At 39.9% G+C, this 21,988-nt stretch overlaps 1 protein-coding gene across 2 annotated transcripts in view; it reads right to left on the bottom strand.

The window, feature by feature from the left end:
- The window catches only part of PRKG1 (protein kinase cGMP-dependent 1), a 1,325,447-nt gene that overhangs the window by 240,064 nt on the left and 1,063,395 nt on the right, over positions 1-21,988 (bottom strand). For both annotated transcript variants that reach the window (XM_073548242.1, XM_073548243.1), the window contains exon 6: positions 6,168-6,245. In XM_073548242.1, coding sequence (XP_073404343.1) covers positions 6,168-6,245 — 78 coding nt within the window. The remainder of the gene's footprint in view (positions 1-6,167; positions 6,246-21,988) is intronic.

Below are 21,988 nucleotides of genomic sequence, written 5' to 3'. Positions count from 1 at the left end.
GTACCAGAAGATCTCTCTGAAATGCTTCTTCTCCGGAGTGTTACATCATCATTGCATCTGTTGTATGGGGGTAGTATGAGTAAAACGTTTCAACCTTAGCTATATCTCTTAATGTCCATAGTAATGATTGGCTTGTTCATTAGGAGTGAATAATAGAATCCAAAATTTAGAGCACACCAGATTCTACAGTATAAGCTTCATACATAATCAAATAAATCTCTTAGACTTGATGCAGCTGATGTACTTACTTTGAAAACCCATGCTAGAAATGTCATCTTCACCAAGTTTAACTTATAGGTGCAGCTTGTACTGAGCAGTGTGAGATTTTAGAAGCAGTAGGGAATAAGGACACTGAAGAGCCATCAATCAGGCTAAGTTGGCAAATACAAAGGTTAAACTTTTGAATTTAATTATACAGCTATTCTGATATGTATTGTGGATGTCAGCACACCAACTTTGTAAGGTCTAGAAATCTATTCAATATTACAAGCAGATTGTATTGTGAAATCTGGTGACAGATCTGATTGAAAAAGGGTTGTCTGGTGACCCACACCGACTGGCTGAAGGGGGAACTTTTACCCCAGCTCCATTCTGTAACAGGTATAAAGGTGCTCCATCGGAAATGAACATTCCCTATTATGCCGATCAGTGTGGGTCTCAGCAAACGGACTCCCAATGATCATTATGTTATCAACTATCCCCTGGATAACTCCTTTAATGGAAAAGTGCACCTTTGTGCTGAAATGTATATTGTTTGATGAGATAAAGAATATGATGAAGAATAGTGTTGTTGGGGGATCTAGGCACAGAGACCTCCCATAAGAAATATTTGCTTTTCCCTTTGGAGTCACATCACTTTATTCCTTCATGAGTAATTCTGGAATTCCATAGTCTCCTAGCAGTCACTGACCATCTAGATCACCACTAGAGATAGGAACAGACATAGAATACGGACTTCACCAGGAAGTCCATGTTATTGTTCGGGCCCACAGACTCCTTTATTGACTCTAAATTAAACCATACTCACATCGCCAAGTACACTGATGCCAATGTCCCCTGCAAATGAATTAAAATAATAAGTAACCACATTCCTTACCTGTCCGAACTGAAGAGATAATCTATAATGTCCCACGACGATCCTGATAATGTTAACTTTACCTGGCAGCCGGTGACACACTGACAGGAGCATATTATCACTCCTGCAGTGTTTAGTGCTAAGCTGCAGTGAGAAAGTTCACTGAAGTTTATCAGCTGATGAGCCCCACTGATCTCACGGCACCTGTGCTCCATGAGAACTTTCCCATGCAGCGGTGCCATTAAGTGAGGTCACCGGGGCTAATTAGCTGATGAACTCCAGTGACTTCACTTACAGCAGCTCAGCGCTACACACTGGAGGAGTGATTACACGCTCCTGTCAGTGAGTCACTGACTGCCAGGTAGAGCAGTCGCATCAGCTGATGTGACTGCTGTACAAGTAATTTTAATTGTTGTGGGACAGAATGGATTATGGCAGATAGGTGAGGGATATTGTGGTTTATTATTTTTTCTCTTTTCCAGGTGACATGGACATCAGGGATTATGTGTAAACTGAGTATACACTGTGATTTTTATTTTTATTTCATTATTTATTTAATCTTTTTTTTATTTACTTTGAGCACAGGCGCCGACAGATGACTATGCCCATGAGCTGCCATCTGAAATATTGATTTTACTAATCTCATATAACCCCTGTAAAATATATATTTTACGAAAATCTAAAAATGTATATTGTGGTCAAAGTGCAAATCGTTTTGTGTTAAACATTCTGTGTATATACTCTTATTTAGTAAGGTACAGAGATGAGTGCAACGTTTTGAAGGAGAATTTTGTTATAGTTTCAAAGCTCTGATAAATATTCAGTTATAAACAGCAATAAAAATGGATTATCATTAATTATGTAATGTTTGCTTTATATAATTTTATTGCAAAATAATTCTTAATTGAACAGCCATTTCAGATCTAGAGCTCAACAGAAGTTCTTTAATTAGTTACTAATGATATTGCTTGTTTTGTTTGCAAAAATTCTAAATAATGCTAATTGTTCATTTTAAGCAATTATAGAAGAAAAAGTTTTAATTATATTTCAGAATTGACAAAATACAAACTCCTAATTAGAGATGGGCTAACCAAAACAGTAAAGTTCAGGGTCCGTACCGAACATCTACTATTCGCGCTTGCACCCACAAACATGCGCTTCACTAGGAAGTCCATGTTACTGTTCAGGTTTGGCACCCCGAACACCGGGTTTTTCTCAAACACTGCCTCTGATCAATGGTAAAATTATTACCGCCAGGCAGAGAGACGCGTTTCCCACACTGTCAAATAACAGTGTGAACCCCCAGCTGCGATCAGATGTAAAAAGTTTACCTCCAGTCACTTGTGGCAGCTGTTATTAGTACAGAAGGCGGCTGCTGGTGGGAGTATTCATCAGCCGGCACCTGCGCTACAAATTAATATTTTTGTATTTTTGATAGCCACACAAGCAAAACTCACAGCTCAAATTGAGAGAGGCATTTTGGATTCACAATTTACTAAGTATGGAGCCTAAGGGAATATGAGGTCATGAGTTTTACTAATTGATCTTAAAATATGTAAAATAAAATATGTACTCTCTCTATGTATGTTCATACAATGTTGATATTACTTCCGCCTTGTTCCCTTTCTAGCTTCCACAGTCGAAGTCACGATCCCACACACAAGAGGGGTATGAAGTTTAACAATAATATTGTTTTTTCCTGTCTTTCCTAATTTTCATCTTTTTATTTTTTTCTCAATTTTTCTTATTACCAATTTTTCATATTACTATGTCTTCTCATTTTTCATTCCTAGATAATACTTGGCTACTTATTTTTATCTCCATATTTTTATAATCTTCAAATTTTTCCCCCCTATTTTTTCTTCTTTTCCCCCTTTTTTTCCTCTTTTTTTATTCTTCTATTTGACTCATTTTTTATCCTAATTTCTAGCACACATTTCATGAATTCCATTAATGCCAGTATTTTTATTTACAGTTGCCAATTGGGCTTTCCTTCATTCTGTATTGCGATATAGGAGACACTGTTTTTCATTAATGTATCTCCTGGCACTTTAATTCTCCCGGTTTGGGTCTCTGCTTCTTACCATACTGAATCTCAAGCCTCCAGTTAACTTCCCAGTACTTCAGAAATGGATCCTGTTATACTCCCCCTGTGATCGCGCATCCTATGCGTTCCACAGCTGCATCTCATTGCATCTTCTGTTGACACTTCCGGTTCCGGCCTCTCGCCATGACGCACTTGAGGTGCGTTCCACCTCTGCGTTCCACCACCGTGTTACATTCTATTTCCAGTCACTCTTGTTTGCAACCACACAACACTCAGGTGTTTCATTATAGACATGTATTTAAACCCCCTCAGACTACTAGACCCGAGCACTTTCCACAGGGAACATCCCCACTACCAGCTCACCTTGCGCTGCCTTTTTCAAGCACTTGTCACACAGCAATCCAGTAAGCTTATCATTTTCCTTCATTGTATGGCAGGATTATTCTGGTCTTCCCACATGAGTTCTTTTATATGTATAGCTTTTTTTCCACAAGACCTCCATACCGCTCTTGCATTAATTATTATCTGATCGATCTTGATACATGATGTGACAATCATTATCTGTAAACCATTTTATAATGTCTTTGACTCCACCAACTTGAATTAGACTATGTAGTGTATTGCCTCGCCCATGAATGTCTATTGTGCTGATGTTCATGATGTAAATACCTATATCAGGGTTTTCTTTTGTTGTTAGTATTTGTATCCATTTTTTTTTTTGTTTAATGTCCCAGTCTGGGGAAGGTCTATATGTGAGACCGAAACGTCACAAATCTTTTGGGATTGCTTTACTTTAATAAAGATATTCTATGTCGTAATGAGTGACAGATTTGAAGTTTCTATGAGAAAGGAGTGGTATCCTTTCTGAGCACCTTTCAAAATATGGAGTGACATGTATCCTAGCCTACAAAACTCACTGCTGGAGGCTGCAACCCTCAACTGCCAGATTTAGCAAGGTTGGTTATCCAGAATAAAGGAGTCCCCGCGCCATTTTTTTTAAAATTATTTATAGAAATAATGTAAAAAAAGGCATAGGGCCCCCCCATTTATAAGAACCAGCTAAGGTAAAGCAGACAGCTGGGGGCTGGTAAGGGCCCATGGATGTTGGCCCCCCCAGCCTAAAAATAGCATCCAAAAATAGGCGCATCTATTAGATGGGCCAACACTGGCCATTTGCCCAGCTCATCTCACTTGCCCTGGGGTGTCAAGTGGGGTTTATATTTTTTGGTGTTGATGTGTCCTTTTTATTGTTTGGTGACATCAAGTCCATGGGGCCAAGATGCGACCATCCAGAGCCACTTAGGCAAACACCACAATGCTTTTTTTTCTTATTTTTTGCCTCTCAATTGTTTTGTTGATTTAGACTAAATCAAATCTGCCAGCCAAATGGAGTGAATCCGCCTTAAGCAAATAATCTACTCTTCAATAAGTCCTTGCAGCAGTCTGAGCCCTTATTTTCTTCTGTAGTGTAAAGCTCACTCATAAACATCTAGTTAAGTGATGAATTTATGGCTGCCAGCATTGGTGAGCTTAGAAGCTTAATACATACTATATCGTTCTTGCATTCAATTAGTACATGTAGACAGTGATTTCCTAGGCTCCCTCTAGTGGTGACTGTTAGCACATTGAATTCTATAAGTTAAAGTGGTTATCTCAAGATCCCACCCTAAAAACAGAACAGAACATCTTTTTGTATAGTTCATGTAGTTTAAGTACCAAACATCATTTTAAGTTTCTCACTGCACCCCACTGAAATGCTGGAGCTGCTTGTTTGGTTCTTTTAAAGAGTTGTAAAACAACAATTGCTGTATTTTCTCTGTGTTCCTTTATTACTATCCACCCCTGTAATCTAGTTATTGTGCTTCTGCATCCATTGTGCCCAATGTCTGCACTCTGTAAGCTACTGGACAGCACTGAGAATCGGAACATGAGAGTGTTTTATAAGAAGGTGAAAGGACACACTTTAGAAAAAAATTACTAATTTTTGGCTGGTTGGCTTTGGACAGCGCCTTAAAGGGAATCAGTCAGCAGGTTTTTACTATTTAATCTGAGCGCAGCATAATGAAGGAGCAGAGAGCCTCACTTCAAGTATGTGTCACTTATTAGCCTATGTGCTGTAGTTTGAACACAACCAGTTTTTTATCAGCAGGGGATTATCACTAAATGACTAGCTCTCACACCGCGCTCACCATTGATTGGCCGTTTGCTGACAATTGACAGGAAGCTGCCAATCAGGGATGCTGTGGGTGTTATGCAAAGCCAAAAAGTTATAGCTTTACTACATCTACATCAGACAAAACAGAGGTTATATCAAAACTACACTAAGAAGCCTAGTAAGTGATACTTCATTGGAATCAGGCTCTCAGCCACTATATCATGCTGCTATTAGATTCCATAGCATAAACCTGATGACAGATTCCCTTTAAATTGCACATCAATATTTTGGAATTTGCATTAAGATAAACAGTTGCTTTTAAGATGTACGACTATGTCTTTTACCATGGACTATTGAACCTGGACATTTACCTTTAAGTTAACACTATACACAACTTGTGTACATTGGATTTTGCATTTTTGCTGTGTGACAACGGCATATGGCCATGAAGAAAGCTCCATGCACATTGCCTACAGCAGTTGCACCTTGATCTACTATGCTACTAAACGTATGTGCTTTGCCAGGAGTTAAAAAGGCACATTACCATTAATGAATTCAAGCTTCCAGTGACATACCGTATACTGTCAAAGCAGTGAAGTACAAGGCAATCCTCAGAGTTCAGTAAATAGCCTCCCACCAGACCATCATTAATTACCGTATATACATAAACTTTTTTTTTTTTTCACAGTAGAAAATTTTTATTGAGCTATGTCTCACCTTGTCTCCGATTCAGTCCCTCTGCCCGAATGTCATGCTGTCGGCATTAATTAAATGTAATAAAATGAAACCATAAAGGGCTTGGAGGGAATATTTGATTGGCATTGCATTCCCTAAATACGTTATTATGATTTCAAATGGCGCGTAGACTTCAAGAGGTGATGGGAGCTTACCTTCCCTTTGCTGATGATGAAGAAAGTGTCCCCTCGAGCACCCTGTCTGATAATGTAGTCTCCACATTCATAGTGAGTCTACAAAAAAAATAGAGCAGAAAGGATGATGTTATTATCATTTTCCTTGTAGTCAGGCCGTTTCACGCAGTATACCTCGGGGATGCATTACAGCTGAAACTTGCATGTGTCAAGGAATCCACTGATCCACAAATACAATGAGCTTACGGTGAGCAAACTGGCATACAAGTACCTACAATATAGGTTTTAATAGCCCGGAGCCGCTCTGCATTCTGTCTACATTCATCATGAGTAGTGTTGAGCGATACCTTCCGATATCGGGAAATATCGGATCGGACCGATACCCCAAAAATATCGGGTATCGCCGATTCCGATACCGGAAACCCATGCAAGTCAATGGTGCACAAATATCGGAATGAAAATAGACCCTTTCTTTCCTTGTACATCCATTTCGGGAGGAGGGAAGAGTGTGGGCGGTGCGTGGGCGGAGACTGTGCTTGTGTGTGTGTGCGGGCGGGGTCTGTACGTGCCTCTCGGGGGTCTGTGCAGGCCTGCCGGGGGTTGTGTGTGTGTGTGTGTGCAGACATCGTCTGATGGGACTACAAGTCCCATTGGGCGATGCCTGCTACAATGACAGTGATTGACACATTAGCCAATGATGGGACAGTAGTAGCCCCATCATCTGGCTAATGTGTTGAATGTAAAAAAAAACAAAAACATACATACTACATACATACAACATTCATATAACATACATACATACATACTACATACTTCATACTACATACTTCATATATACTACATTCATACAACACATATATACTACATTCATACAACATACATACTTCATATACACTATATTCATTCAACATACATACATACTACATATATACTACATTCATAGTATATGAACAGTAGTATTAGCTGATGCGACCGCTCTCTAAGGGCTCCAGGAATACAATGATGGGAGGTAGGTATCCTTCTGCACTGTATTCTTCCGCCACTGTAAAAAAAAATAGTCCCTAGTCTCACTTTTGGCATTGCTGTGTGAGAAAGTTCCCATGCAGCTTTTGCCATAAAGTGAGACCAGTGAACTATAGTAACCACTCAGTGATGCACTGCAGGAGATCGTCGTGGGACACTTGTGGATTTCTGCGGATCAGGGATTATATTGGTTGTTTGATATTTTCATATTTTTTACAGTGAGATGACACTGGCTTCGGGGATCAAAGTGACAAGTGATGGTGAGTATGTACTCTATGTTATATGTACTGTATGTCTATATGTATGTATTGTATGAATGCATTGTATGTAGTATGTACAGTATGTTGTATGTATGTAGCATGTTGTATGTAAGTAGTATGTAGTATGTAGTATGTATGTAGTATATATGTAGTATGTAAGCATGTATGTTGTATGAATGTAGTATGTATGTAGTATGCATGATTTTTTTTTTTTTACATTCAACACATTAGCTGGATGATGGGACTACTACTGTCCCATCATTGGCTAATGTGTCAATCACTGTCATTGTAGCAGGCATAGCACGATGGGACTTGTAGTCCCATCGGATGATGCTTGCACACACACAACCCCCGGCATGCCCGCACAGAGCTCCGGCAGCCTGCACAGACCCCCGGCAGGCCCGTACAGACCCCCGGCAGGCCCGCACAGACCCCCGGCAGGCCCGCACAGACCACACATCATGATGACATCATTTCACCAGCCAATCACGGCCATGCCATTAGTTAACATGGCTAACACAACTGGCTCATTGCATTATGGGAACTTCCGATTCCAGTATTCGATATTGTAAAAATATCGGAAGTCGGTATCGGAACTCCGATACAGCGAATATCGGCCGATACCCGATATTTGCAGTATCGGAATGCTCAACACTAATCATGAGTTGTCCTCATTTTATTGCTTGTCAAGCACAAAGTAGACGATTAACCTGTAGTTCGTATTAGAAAAAGTGAGAAGCTCACGTACGTCCTACTGGGACTGGTTCCAGTGTCCATATGTAAAATATGAGCCGCAAAACAAAATACAAATATGTTACAGGTAAGACAAACTGTATGGGTACAAAAGCACACAAGACCATCGGGTGATAGCCTTTTGGGTACAAGGAAAGTAAAAGAAAGGTGCTCACCTGAGCAGGTTGTGCACACACAAATATCCTATGAGCACCTGAAAATATTAGCTGCTGCTGCCTCAGAGTCATAGAATGGTAGAGTTGGAAGGGACCTCCTGGGTCATCATGTCCAACCCCCTGCTCAATGCAGGTTTCACTAAACCATCTCAGACAGATGTCTGTCCAGCCTCTGTTTGAAGACTTCCATTTAAGGAGAACTCACCACCTCTCGTGGCAGCCTGTTCCACTCATTGATCATCCTCACTGTCAAAATGTTTTTTCTATTATCTAATCTGTATCTTCACCATTTCAGCTTCATTACGTTCCTTCTTATGTTTCCTTGTGCAAATGAGAATAAGCATGACCCCTCTATACTGTGACATCATGGCTGGGAATGATCTCCTCCAGGATAGCTGACTGATTTGGATGATAACACAATATTAAGCTGCACTGCTGTAATGAAGAATCCTTAGCACCAAGATGTGATTGTTTTTTTCACTTGAAAAAGACTAAAGTCGAGCATTGAAATGCGTTGTGGAAATAAAAACCATTCAACTCATCTTGGTCCTAAGGATTCTTCATTACAGCCTGATATGGTGTTAGCGTCCAATTCGGTCAATGTCCCACGTAAGGCATTTATGTGTCCATTTTGACAATCTCTACCAGAAAAGTTACTTAGATTAATTCTACCACTTTAACATTCTTAATTTCAACTTTGACGAAGTTTTTGGGAAGAAAGGTAAGAAGGAATGCCAGGTACTGGGCCATGGTCCTAACTAATATCTTTAGAACATACCTGATTTTATTTTAGAAAGGTCTATGCTCTTCTTATTTTTCCACCCGAAGACAAGAGAGGGCAAGAAGGGAAATAGGAAAGTTGAGATTATACAAAGAATGGTTGAGTTCAATTAAGCAAGCAATCCTCCTCCCATCAAAATTTTGTTTCTCTTAATATACTGTATAGCAGCCATCATATTATACAGCACTGTGTACTTACAATTGCTCATTTTGCCTTTCTACCCAGATAATTCTTCTCTCTTTCCATTAGGTCTATGACACTATTAAAAACTAAGTGAAATCTTCTAAGCTCTATGTAGAAATGGGAGGTAAATTTTTCCAGTATAATCAGTCACTGCAAAAGTCCCTGATGGGGAGTGGGGGGGGGGTGATGAGGGCAGCTGGGTCAGGAGCTAAAGAGGGGAATGATTTCTGCAGGGAAAAGAGACTTCCTGCTTTTACATAGAGCAGATAAAAGAGAGGAAATAACTGGGTAGAAAGGCAAAATGAGCGATGGTAAGTACACAGTGCTATATAATATGGTGACTGCAATATATTAAGAGGATAACAACTCTGATGGGATTAGTGCTTCTTTAAGACTTCAAGTTGCAATAGGAAGTCTACCCTTGTCCAGCTGTATGTCAAGAGGAGTTCCTGCAAATATGAAGGCTGATGTTTTTGTATGCACTTGAATGTAGTTATCATTTACATTTCAGTAAACTGTATTTTTTATATACAGTAGCCTTTGTGTGTGAGTCTGGTTAGTTTTGCATCTTCAAATCCATTATTAAACAACAATCAATCTATTCCATTCCATAAATCAAGGACTGCAATTTTCATTATAACAAAATCAACATATTATCATGACATGCCAACAAACCCATCAGCAGGGTGCAATAGGGTTCACAAAAACTGGACAGCCACATATCCACATACAGACACATCTGTTCTATTATTTCTAAACACTGTTTTTCGGTGATTCCTTTGTATCCCCGTTCATACTGCACCCACACACACAAACGATACACCATTTGAAACGTAAACTTGCTCCCTTCAGCAAGAAAACTGCCAAACAAACCACACATCCACAATTTTATCACTAAATACAGTTTAAACATTCATTTTCATAAACCTGCAGAAAGACACAATGACCTGCAGGTGGCACCTCAACTGGAAGACATTTTTTTGGCCTCTACTTATCAAACCGATTTATTGTATTACCAATCTACATATATAATACCTGTCTGTGTTCATCATCTCATGAAATACCTTTGACCAGCTTGCTTTTTCTGATATTGCCTGCACCCCCGACGACCAATGTGCGAAAATTTTGCATGGGCCAAGGTAGTATCATAAAAATTTACCAAAAGAGTATTGCGAAGTCATGTTTTTTTAAAAAGCTTCTTATCTTGTATCACTTAACGCAATATACATTGTACATATTTGTATTGCAAGTGAGAGGTCAAATTTGAACACACCATTTTATTCTCATTTGAATAACATTTTTTAGATTTTACCCTTATAAAATTGTCATCTTTAACCCCTTTCTGCCATCTGACTTACTATCCCGTCCATGGGACCCGGCCCCTACGGGTCCCATGCGCAGGCATGAGGAAGTCTGCAGCAGTGCCTGTGACAGATCGCTGATCTGTCACAGTGATCTGTGATGTGACAGATCAGCGATCTGTCACAGGACAGTGATGTCCCACCTGGGACAATGTAATAAAGTTAAAAAAAAAAAAAAAAAAGTGTAAAAATAATTTAAAAAAAAAAAAAAAAACGCTAAATAAATTAGTAAAAAAAAAAAAATATTCCCCAATAAATTCTTTTTTTGAAAAAAAATAAATAAATAAAAGTACACATTTGGTATCGCCGCGTCCGTAACGACCCGCCCTATAAAACTGTCCCATCAGTTAACCCCTTTAACGAACCCCTTAAAAAATAAAACTAAAAAACGAAGCAAAAAATAATGATTAATTATCATGCCACCGAACAAAAAGTGCAATAACGCGCGATCAAAAAGACGCATATAAATATCCATGGTACCGCTAAAAACATCAGCTTGTCCCCCAAAAATATCGGGTATCGCCGATTCCGATACCGGAAACCCATGCAAGTCAATGGTGCACAAATATCGGAATGAAAATAGACCCTTTCTTTCCTTGTACATCCATTTCGGGAGGAGGGAAGAGTGTGGGCGGTGCGTGGGCGGAGACTGTGCTTGTGTGTGTGTGCGGGCGGGGTCTGTACGTGCCTCTCGGGGGTCTGTGCAGGCCTGCCGGGGGTTGTGTGTGTGTGTGTGTGCAGACATCGTCTGATGGGACTACAAGTCCCATTGGGCGATGCCTGCTACAATGACAGTGATTGACACATTAGCCAATGATGGGACAGTAGTAGCCCCATCATCTGGCTAATGTGTTGAATGTAAAAAAAAACAAAAACATACATACTACATACATACAACATTCATATAACATACATACATACATACTACATACTTCATACTACATACTTCATATATACTACATTCATACAACACATATATACTACATTCATACAACATACATACTTCATATACACTATATTCATTCAACATACATACATACTACATATATACTACATTCATAGTATATGAACAGTAGTATTAGCTGATGCGACCGCTCTCTAAGGGCTCCAGGAATACAATGATGGGAGGTAGGTATCCTTCTGCACTGTATTCTTCCGCCACTGTAAAAAAAAATAGTCCCTAGTCTCACTTTTGGCATTGCTGTGTGAGAAAGTTCCCATGCAGCTTTTGCCATAAAGTGAGACCAGTGAACTATAGTAACCACTCAGTGATGCACTGCAGGAGATCGTCGTGGGACACTTGTGGATTTCTGCGGATCAGGGATTATATTGGTTGTTTGATATTTTCATATTTTTTACAGTGAGATGACACTGGCTTCGGGGATCAAAGTGACAAGTGATGGTGAGTATGTACTCTATGTTATATGTACTGTATGTCTATATGTATGTATTGTATGAATGCATTGTATGTAGTATGTACAGTATGTTGTATGTATGTAGCATGTTGTATGTAAGTAGTATGTAGTATGTAGTATGTATGTAGTATATATGTAGTATGTAAGCATGTATGTTGTATGAATGTAGTATGTATGTAGTATGCATGATTTTTTTTTTTTTACATTCAACACATTAGCTGGATGATGGGACTACTACTGTCCCATCATTGGCTAATGTGTCAATCACTGTCATTGTAGCAGGCATAGCACGATGGGACTTGTAGTCCCATCGGATGATGCTTGCACACACACAACCCCCGGCATGCCCGCACAGAGCTCCGGCAGCCTGCACAGACCCCCGGCAGGCCCGTACAGACCCCCGGCAGGCCCGCACAGACCCCCGGCAGGCCCGCACAGACCACACATCATGATGACATCATTTCACCAGCCAATCACGGCCATGCCATTAGTTAACATGGCTAACACAACTGGCTCATTGCATTATGGGAACTTCCGATTCCAGTATTCGATATTGTAAAAATATCGGAAGTCGGTATCGGAACTCCGATACAGCGAATATCGGCCGATACCCGATATTTGCAGTATCGGAATGCTCAACACTAATCATGAGTTGTCCTCATTTTATTGCTTGTCAAGCACAAAGTAGACGATTAACCTGTAGTTCGTATTAGAAAAAGTGAGAAGCTCACGTACGTCCTACTGGGACTGGTTCCAGTGTCCATATGTAAAATATGAGCCGCAAAACAAAATACAAATATGTTACAGGTAAGACAAACTGTATGGGTACAAAAGCACACAAGACCATCGGGTGATAGCCTTTTGGGTACAAGGAAAGTAAAAGAAAGGTGCTCACCTGAGCAGGTTGTGCACACACAAATATCCTATGAGCACCTGAAAATATTAGCTGCTGCTGCCTCAGAGTCATAGAATGGTAGAGTTGGAAGGGACCTCCTGGGTCATCATGTCCAACCCCCTGCTCAATGCAGGTTTCACTAAACCATCTCAGACAGATGTCTGTCCAGCCTCTGTTTGAAGACTTCCATTTAAGGAGAACTCACCACCTCTCGTGGCAGCCTGTTCCACTCATTGATCATCCTCACTGTCAAAATGTTTTTTCTATTATCTAATCTGTATCTTCACCATTTCAGCTTCATTACGTTCCTTCTTATGTTTCCTTGTGCAAATGAGAATAAGCATGACCCCTCTATACTGTGACATCATGGCTGGGAATGATCTCCTCCAGGATAGCTGACTGATTTGGATGATAACACAATATTAAGCTGCACTGCTGTAATGAAGAATCCTTAGCACCAAGATGTGATTGTTTTTTTCACTTGAAAAAGACTAAAGTCGAGCATTGAAATGCGTTGTGGAAATAAAAACCATTCAACTCATCTTGGTCCTAAGGATTCTTCATTACAGCCTGATATGGTGTTAGCGTCCAATTCGGTCAATGTCCCACGTAAGGCATTTATGTGTCCATTTTGACAATCTCTACCAGAAAAGTTACTTAGATTAATTCTACCACTTTAACATTCTTAATTTCAACTTTGACGAAGTTTTTGGGAAGAAAGGTAAGAAGGAATGCCAGGTACTGGGCCATGGTCCTAACTAATATCTTTAGAACATACCTGATTTTATTTTAGAAAGGTCTATGCTCTTCTTATTTTTCCACCCGAAGACAAGAGAGGGCAAGAAGGGAAATAGGAAAGTTGAGATTATACAAAGAATGGTTGAGTTCAATTAAGCAAGCAATCCTCCTCCCATCAAAATTTTGTTTCTCTTAATATACTGTATAGCAGCCATCATATTATACAGCACTGTGTACTTACAATTGCTCATTTTGCCTTTCTACCCAGATAATTCTTCTCTCTTTCCATTAGGTCTATGACACTATTAAAAACTAAGTGAAATCTTCTAAGCTCTATGTAGAAATGGGAGGTAAATTTTTCCAGTATAATCAGTCACTGCAAAAGTCCCTGATGGGGAGTGGGGGGGGGGGTGATGAGGGCAGCTGGGTCAGGAGCTAAAGAGGGGAATGATTTCTGCAGGGAAAAGAGACTTCCTGCTTTTACATAGAGCAGATAAAAGAGAGGAAATAACTGGGTAGAAAGGCAAAATGAGCGATGGTAAGTACACAGTGCTATATAATATGGTGACTGCAATATATTAAGAGGATAACAACGCTGATGGGATTAGTGCTTCTTTAAGACTTCAAGTTGCAATAGGAAGTCTACCCTTGTCCAGCTGTATGTCAAGAGGAGTTCCTGCAAATATGAAGGCTGATGTTTTTGTATGCACTTGAATGTAGTTATCATTTACATTTCAGTAAACTGTATTTTTTATATACAGTAGCCTTTGTGTGTGAGTCTGGTTAGTTTTGCATCTTCAAATCCATTATTAAACAACAATCAATCTATTCCATTCCATAAATCAAGGACTGCAATTTTCATTATAACAAAATCAACATATTATCATGACATGCCAACAAACCCATCAGCAGGGTGCAATAGGGTTCACAAAAACTGGACAGCCACATATCCACATACAGACACATCTGTTCTATTATTTCTAAACACTGTTTTTCGGTGATTCCTTTGTATCCCCGTTCATACTGCACCCACACACACAAACGATACACCATTTGAAACGTAAACTTGCTCCCTTCAGCAAGAAAACTGCCAAACAAACCACACATCCACAATTTTATCACTAAATACAGTTTAAACATTCATTTTCATAAACCTGCAGAAAGACACAATGACCTGCAGGTGGCACCTCAACTGGAAGACATTTTTTTGGCCTCTACTTATCAAACCGATTTATTGTATTACCAATCTACATATATAATACCTGTCTGTGTTCATCATCTCATGAAATACCTTTGACCAGCTTGCTTTTTCTGATATTGCCTGCACCCCCGACGACCAATGTGCGAAAATTTTGCATGGGCCAAGGTAGTATCATAAAAATTTACCAAAAGAGTATTGCGAAGTCATGTTTTTTTAAAAAGCTTCTTATCTTGTATCACTTAACGCAATATACATTGTACATATTTGTATTGCAAGTGAGAGGTCAAATTTGAACACACCATTTTATTCTCATTTGAATAACATTTTTTAGATTTTACCCTTATAAAATTGTCATCTTTAACCCCTTTCTGCCATCTGACTTACTATCCCGTCCATGGGACCCGGCCCCTACGGGTCCCATGCGCAGGCATGAGGAAGTCTGCAGCAGTGCCTGTGACAGATCGCTGATCTGTCACAGTGATCTGTGATGTGACAGATCAGCGATCTGTCACAGGACAGTGATGTCCCACCTGGGACAATGTAATAAAGTTAAAAAAAAAAAAAAAAAAGTGTAAAAATAATTTAAAAAAAAAAAAAAAAACGCTAAATAAATTAGTAAAAAAAAAAAAATATTCCCCAATAAATTCTTTTTTTGAAAAAAAATAAATAAATAAAAGTACACATTTGGTATCGCCGCGTCCGTAACGACCCGCCCTATAAAACTGTCCCATCAGTTAACCCCTTTAACGAACCCCTTAAAAAATAAAACTAAAAAACGAAGCAAAAAATAATGATTAATTATCATGCCACCGAACAAAAAGTGCAATAACGCGCGATCAAAAAGACGCATATAAATATCCATGGTACCGCTAAAAACATCAGCTTGTCCCGCAAAAAACGAGCTGCCACACAGCGTCATCTGCAAAAAAATAAAAAAGTTATAGCTCGCAGAATAAAGCGATGCAAAAATAATTATTTTTTATATAAAATAGTGTTCATTGCATAAAACTGACAAAACATAAAAAAAGACATAAATGAGGTATCGCTGTAACCGTACTGACCCGAAGAATAAAACCGCTTTATCAATTTTACCACACGTGGAACCGTGTAAACGCACCCCTCAAAAGAAATTCTTGAAATGCTGGTTTTTGTTCATTCTGCGTCCCAAAAATCAGAATAAAAAGCGATCAAAAAATGTCACGTGCCCGAAAATGGTACCAATAAAAACGTCAACTCGTCCCGCAAAAATTAAGACTTCACATGACTCAGGGGGTCAAAATATGGAAAAAATTATAGCTCTCAATATGCGGTGATGCAAAAACTATTTTTACAATAAAAAGCGTCTTTTAGCGTGTGACAGCTGCCAAAAATAAAAACCGCCATAAATAGTAAATCAAACCCCCCGTTATCACCCCCTTAGTTAGGGAAAAATAATAAAATAAAAAAAATGTATTTATTTCCATTTTCCCGTTAGGATTAGGGCTGAGATTAGGGTTAGGGGTGTGTTGGCGTTAGGGTTGGAGTTAGAATTGGGGGGTTTCCACTGTTTGGGCACATCAGGTGCTCTCCAAATGCAACATGGCGTCTGATCTCAATTCCAGCCAATTCTGCATTGAAAAAGTCAAATGGTGCTCCTTCCCTTCCAAGCTCTGCCATGCGCCCAAAAAGTGTTTTATATGATTTTTTTCCACAAAAATGATATTTTTGCCCCCAATTTTTATTTTCCTAAGGGTAACAGGAGAAATTGGACCCCAAAAGTTGTTTTGCAATTTGTCCTGAGTAGGCTGACACCCCATATATGGGGGTAAAACACTTTTTGGGCGCATGGCAGAGCCCGGGCGTTATAAACTTCTGTGAAGCACTTGGGGGCTCAAAGTGCTCACTACACATGTAGATAAGTTCCGTGGGGGGTCTATTTTCCAAAATGGGGTCACTTGTGGGGGGTTTCCACTGTTTAGGTACATCAGGGGCTTTCCATACGCGACATGGTGTCCGATCTAAATTCCAGCCAAAAAAGTCAAATGGCGCTGCTTCCCTTCCGAGCTTTGCCATGCGCCCAAATAGTCATTTACACCCACATATGGGATATCAGTGTACTCAGGACAAATTGCACGATAACTTTTAGGGTCCTGTTACCCTTTGGAAAATAAAAATTGGGGGTGAAAAGATCATTTTTGTGGAAAAAATATGATTTTTTAATTGTACCGCTGTACGTTATAAACTTCTGTGAAGCCCTTGTGGGTTCAAAGTTCTCACCACATATCTAGATAAGTTCCTTGGGGGGTGTAGTTTCCAAAATGGGTTCACTTGGGGGGTTTCCACTGTTTAGGCATATCAGGGGCTCTCCAAACGTGACATGGCATCCGATCTGAATTCCAGCCAATTTTGCATTGAAAAAGTCAAACGGCGCTCCTTCCCTTCTGAGCTCTGCCATGCACCGAAACAGTGGTTCCCCCCATATATCAAGTATCAGTGTACTCAGGACAAACCGTTCAAATCACATGCTTTACACTGATGAGGGGCAATTCCCAGAAACACGTATCTGTAAATTGAGATTCAGGTTTGCTTTTATCCTAAGTAATATGATAAAGCTCATTGAAGGGTCGATAGCGACTTTTAGGATTGCTACTTCCTATAGTTGGCACAAGAGTTCAAGTCCTCTTCCTCTCAGAGGAACACTGCTTATAAGCCTCCTTGCACTGGCATTCCAGGCATGTTACTCTCCACAAGTAGAAATGTTATCCTTAAATGCATTTTATCGTTCAAATGTAATTATATTGACCGAGTTACAGTAGCAGGCACCGTTGCGAGTACACGCATTGACTCGTGAGGGTCCTGGTTTGGGAGCCAAAATAATCCCATACAATTATTATATCCTAACGAAATCCTATTTAATAATACTGAATAAATAGGTCAATTTGAAGTGCCTTCATTGTTTCCCAAAGTGTTAGGAAGGGCACAGGGAAAAAAGCTTCTCATGTGACATATTACCTTGCAGCATAACGAATATTAATAACTGACTATGGCAAATCTTTAATTTTCCTATAAACATTATGATGACCTCTAATATACAACCTCAATTCCAAAAAAAAGTTTAGATGCTGTGTGAAACATAAGGCTATGTGCACACAGTGTGGATCCTCCCACAGATTTTTCCACGCAGATTTTACTAAATCCACAGGTCAAATGACCTGCATTTTCCCTGCGGATTTCTTCCTTTTTTTGTGGTTTTACTGCGGTTTTTGTGTGGTTTTCCACCTGCGGATTTGTAGAATGGAGCAGGTGGAAAACTGCAGCAAAAAGGCACAAAAGTAGTGAGATGCAGTTCTTTTAAATCTGCAGCAATTCCGCACAGCTTTTTTTTTGCCATTGATTTACATTGTACTGTAAATCACAGTGCGGATCTGCAGCGTTTCTGCATGGAAAAATCCACTGCGGATCCGCAGCAAATCTGCATTGTGTGCACATAGCTTTAAGGGTATGAGCACACAAAGTTTTTAGGTGCTGCGGATTTCTCCCCGCGGATTTTGTAAAATCCGCAGGTAAATTTCAGGTCAAAAGACCTGCGGTTTACCTGCGGATTAGGCCGGGGTCACACTGGCGAGGAATACGGGAGAGTGAGAGGCGCTAAAAGCACGCATTAGACACGGACCAATGATTCTCTATGGGGTCCCTCGCACCAGCCGTATATTTGTCCTCCGTATCCTACGCTCCGTGCCACTCGCAGCATGCTGCGATTGTCAGCGTACTACGCCCGTAATACGCCAATGCAAGTCTATGGGTGCGCAAAAAATACGCTTTACACACGGACCACACATGTGACTTGCGAGAAATACGCACCCGGTGTCTTTTAGCAAAGCCGGCAATTCAGTGCGCTATACAGTAAACTCACACTGACAGGTTTAATAAAGAAAGAAAGAATAGATATATACACATAGAATACATATATATATATATATATACACGCATTCTATGTGTCTATATCTATTCTTTCATTTCTTTATTAAAACTGTCATAGGACTCCATTATATGTCCATTTTGCAAGCCTGCGAGAAAATCTCACCATACGGATGCCATACGGATTACATACGGATGCTGACATGCGCAAAATACGCGACCACACCTTGATTACAGATGACATACGGAGCACTATTTAGGGGTCTGTCATCCGTATTACGCATGTAAAATACTGACCGTATTTTGCGCAGGTTAGTGTGACTCCAGCCTTAGGCTGCGGTTTTGCCCTGCGGTTTATCACCTTTACAATTGAGGAGATGGTAAACCGCAGCGAAATCCGCAGAAAAGTAGTGACATGTCATTTCTTTCTGCGGATTTGAAACTGAGGCAAAACTGCGCAGAAAATTCCGCAGCATCTGCACTGCAGTTTCCATTTTACAACGCAGCAGATTCTGCTGCGGACCTGCAGGGCCAGAAACGCTGCGGATCCACAGCAAAATCCACAGCGTGTGCACACACCCAAAGAAAACAATGATGTGGAAATCACTTAAAGGCCGGGGTCACACTGGCGAGGAATACGGGAGAGTGAGAGGCGCAAAAAGCACGCATTAGACACGGACAAATGATTCGCTATGAGGCAGCTCCCATCAGCCGTATATTTCTCCTCAGTATCCTACTCTCCGTGCCACTCGCAGCATGCTGCGATTGTCAGCGTACTACGCCCGTAGTACGCCAATGCAAGTCTATGGGTGCGCAAAAAATACGGATTACACACGGACCACACATGTGACTTGCGAGAAATACGCACCAGGTGTCTTTTAGAAACCCTGTCATAGGGCTCCATTATATGTCCATTTTGCAAGCCTGCGAGAAAATCTCGCCATACGGATGCCATACGGATTACATACGGATGCTGACATGCGCAAAATACGCGACCACACCTTGATTACGGATGACATACGGAGCACTATTTAGGGGTCTGTCATCCGTATTACGCATGTAAAATACTGACCGTATTTTGCGCTGGTTAGTGTGACTCCAGCCAAACAGTGGCATGTAAAAGTTTGTGCACCCCTGGTCAAAATTAATGTTATTGTGAACAATTAAGCAAGTTGAAGATGAAATGATCTCTAAAAGGCCTAAAGTTGACAAAGATAGATTTCTTTGTATTTTAGGCAAATATATACAGTATATACTGTATGTATATATAGCAAAACAAAACATAGACCAGCTAAGGCTACTTTCACACTTGCGTCGGTACGGGCCTGTTGCAATGCGTCGGGCCAACGTACCGACGCACGTTGTGAAAGATTTGCACGACGGGGGCAGCGGATGCAGTTTTTCAATGCATCCGCTGCCCCATTGTAATGTCTAGGGAAGAGGGGGCGGAGTTTTACATGTAACTTTTTTTGTGTGTCGTGCCCGCCAAAACACGACGCATCCATCATACGATGGATGTGACGTGTGGCCATACGTCACAATGCGTTGCTAATGCAAGTCTATGGAGAAAAAACGCATCCTGCAGGCAACTTTGTAGGATGCGTTTTTTCTCCAAAACGGCGCATTGCGACGTACGTCACGCGACGCTAGTGTGAAAGTAGCCTAACCTCCGAGCTCTGGATGGTAAATACCTGTTTCCTCTGTGTTGCACGGACCAAGACTGGGAACAAGTCCAACAATGTAGAAATCAAGGCAGCAAGCAGAATCTTCAGGTGGTATAATAAAATCCAAGAATTTTTATTGCAGATAATTTAAAAAATCCAGAGTTTCAGTAACAAGATGCAGACATAATGCTGAGCAGACTACGCGTTTCGGCGGTAACAACTGCCGCCTTCTTCACGGTCTCAAACTGCTTCTGGAATACTCCAACATTCTTAAGTAGAAAAAACATTTCTTAACCTCATAATCAAGAAGTAGTAACAGGTGTGGATAACATCAATCAATGCATCAGAAAGATGTTTTCTGATCCTTTTTTTTAATTTGCCACCAGCAGGAGCCTCTGTAGTTTCCCGACATTTTTCACAAATACATGGGGGTGATGTCAAGGGTTTTTCTTTTATAGGCATTGAACAGGTTAAAAAACCAGAAAGAGGGGGGAATTATCACAAAAAAATTCTTGCAAGAGAAAGCAAATGGATGTTTCTTTTAGATACAAGGTTACCGCATGGATTCAAAAATAGAATGGATCTAGCAATACATTATAAATAATTTCTAATATCATGTTTTTCCAAGTAGTGCTATTATAACTCAGTCATAATGTCTTCATTATATAACACCGCTGTATTAATGTAATAATGTGTGTTTTTAATTATTTCTTTATCCTGGTCAGATAACTTTGTTAGCGTAGGTACTGTTCATACTGATGCTTTTTTCTCTACTTGTTTCCGGAAACTACAGAGTTAACATTGAAGGATGTTATCCACACCTGTTACTACTTCTTGATTATGAGGTTAAGAAATGTTTTTTCTACTTAAGAATGTTACTTAAGAATTCCAGAAGCAGTTTGAGACCGTGAAGAAGGTGGCAGTTGTTGCCGCCGAAACGCGTAGTCTGTTCAGCATTATGTCTGCATCTCGTTACTGATCTCTGGATTTTTTTTAATTATCTGCAATAAAAATTCTTGAATTTTATTATACCACCTGACGTTTCCGCTTGCTGGACTTTTCTGCCTTGATTTCTACACTGTATGTATATATCATTTTTAAAATTACAAAATTGTTGGGGTTGTAGAAAAAAAATATATAAAGTATATTAAACAGACAAAGATTTAAAAACTAAGCGGGACGTAATCACCCTCAGTAGCACCCATACATGCACATTTTACCTGTATGTTAATCTCCTGTTACAATATCGGAGATTCCCATGCATTTTTTCATTACTCTCTTTGCTATTAACATTTTTATTTCAGTTGTTTTTTTTTTACTGTTAAAACAATTCTATGCACAAGAGGAATTCAATATAACAACTTGTTTTGTGCTGCAAGAAATATTATTGCTATTAAATGAGAATTTTAAATGTGTCGCATTGTAGCGGCTTTCCTTTAGCGACACTTTTCCCAAGGGCCTAAAGTGGCCTCTCCATCAAATCATATAATATTATTTTCTGTCACATGCATTGATT

This window comes from Dendrobates tinctorius, unplaced genomic scaffold, assembly GCF_039654945.1.
Source record: "Dendrobates tinctorius isolate UK_male_01 unplaced genomic scaffold, ASM3965494v1 ptg000156l, whole genome shotgun sequence".
In the NCBI taxonomy this organism is placed as follows: Eukaryota; Metazoa; Chordata; class Amphibia; order Anura; family Dendrobatidae; genus Dendrobates; species Dendrobates tinctorius.
This window is presented reverse-complemented; position numbering and strand designations above follow the sequence as displayed.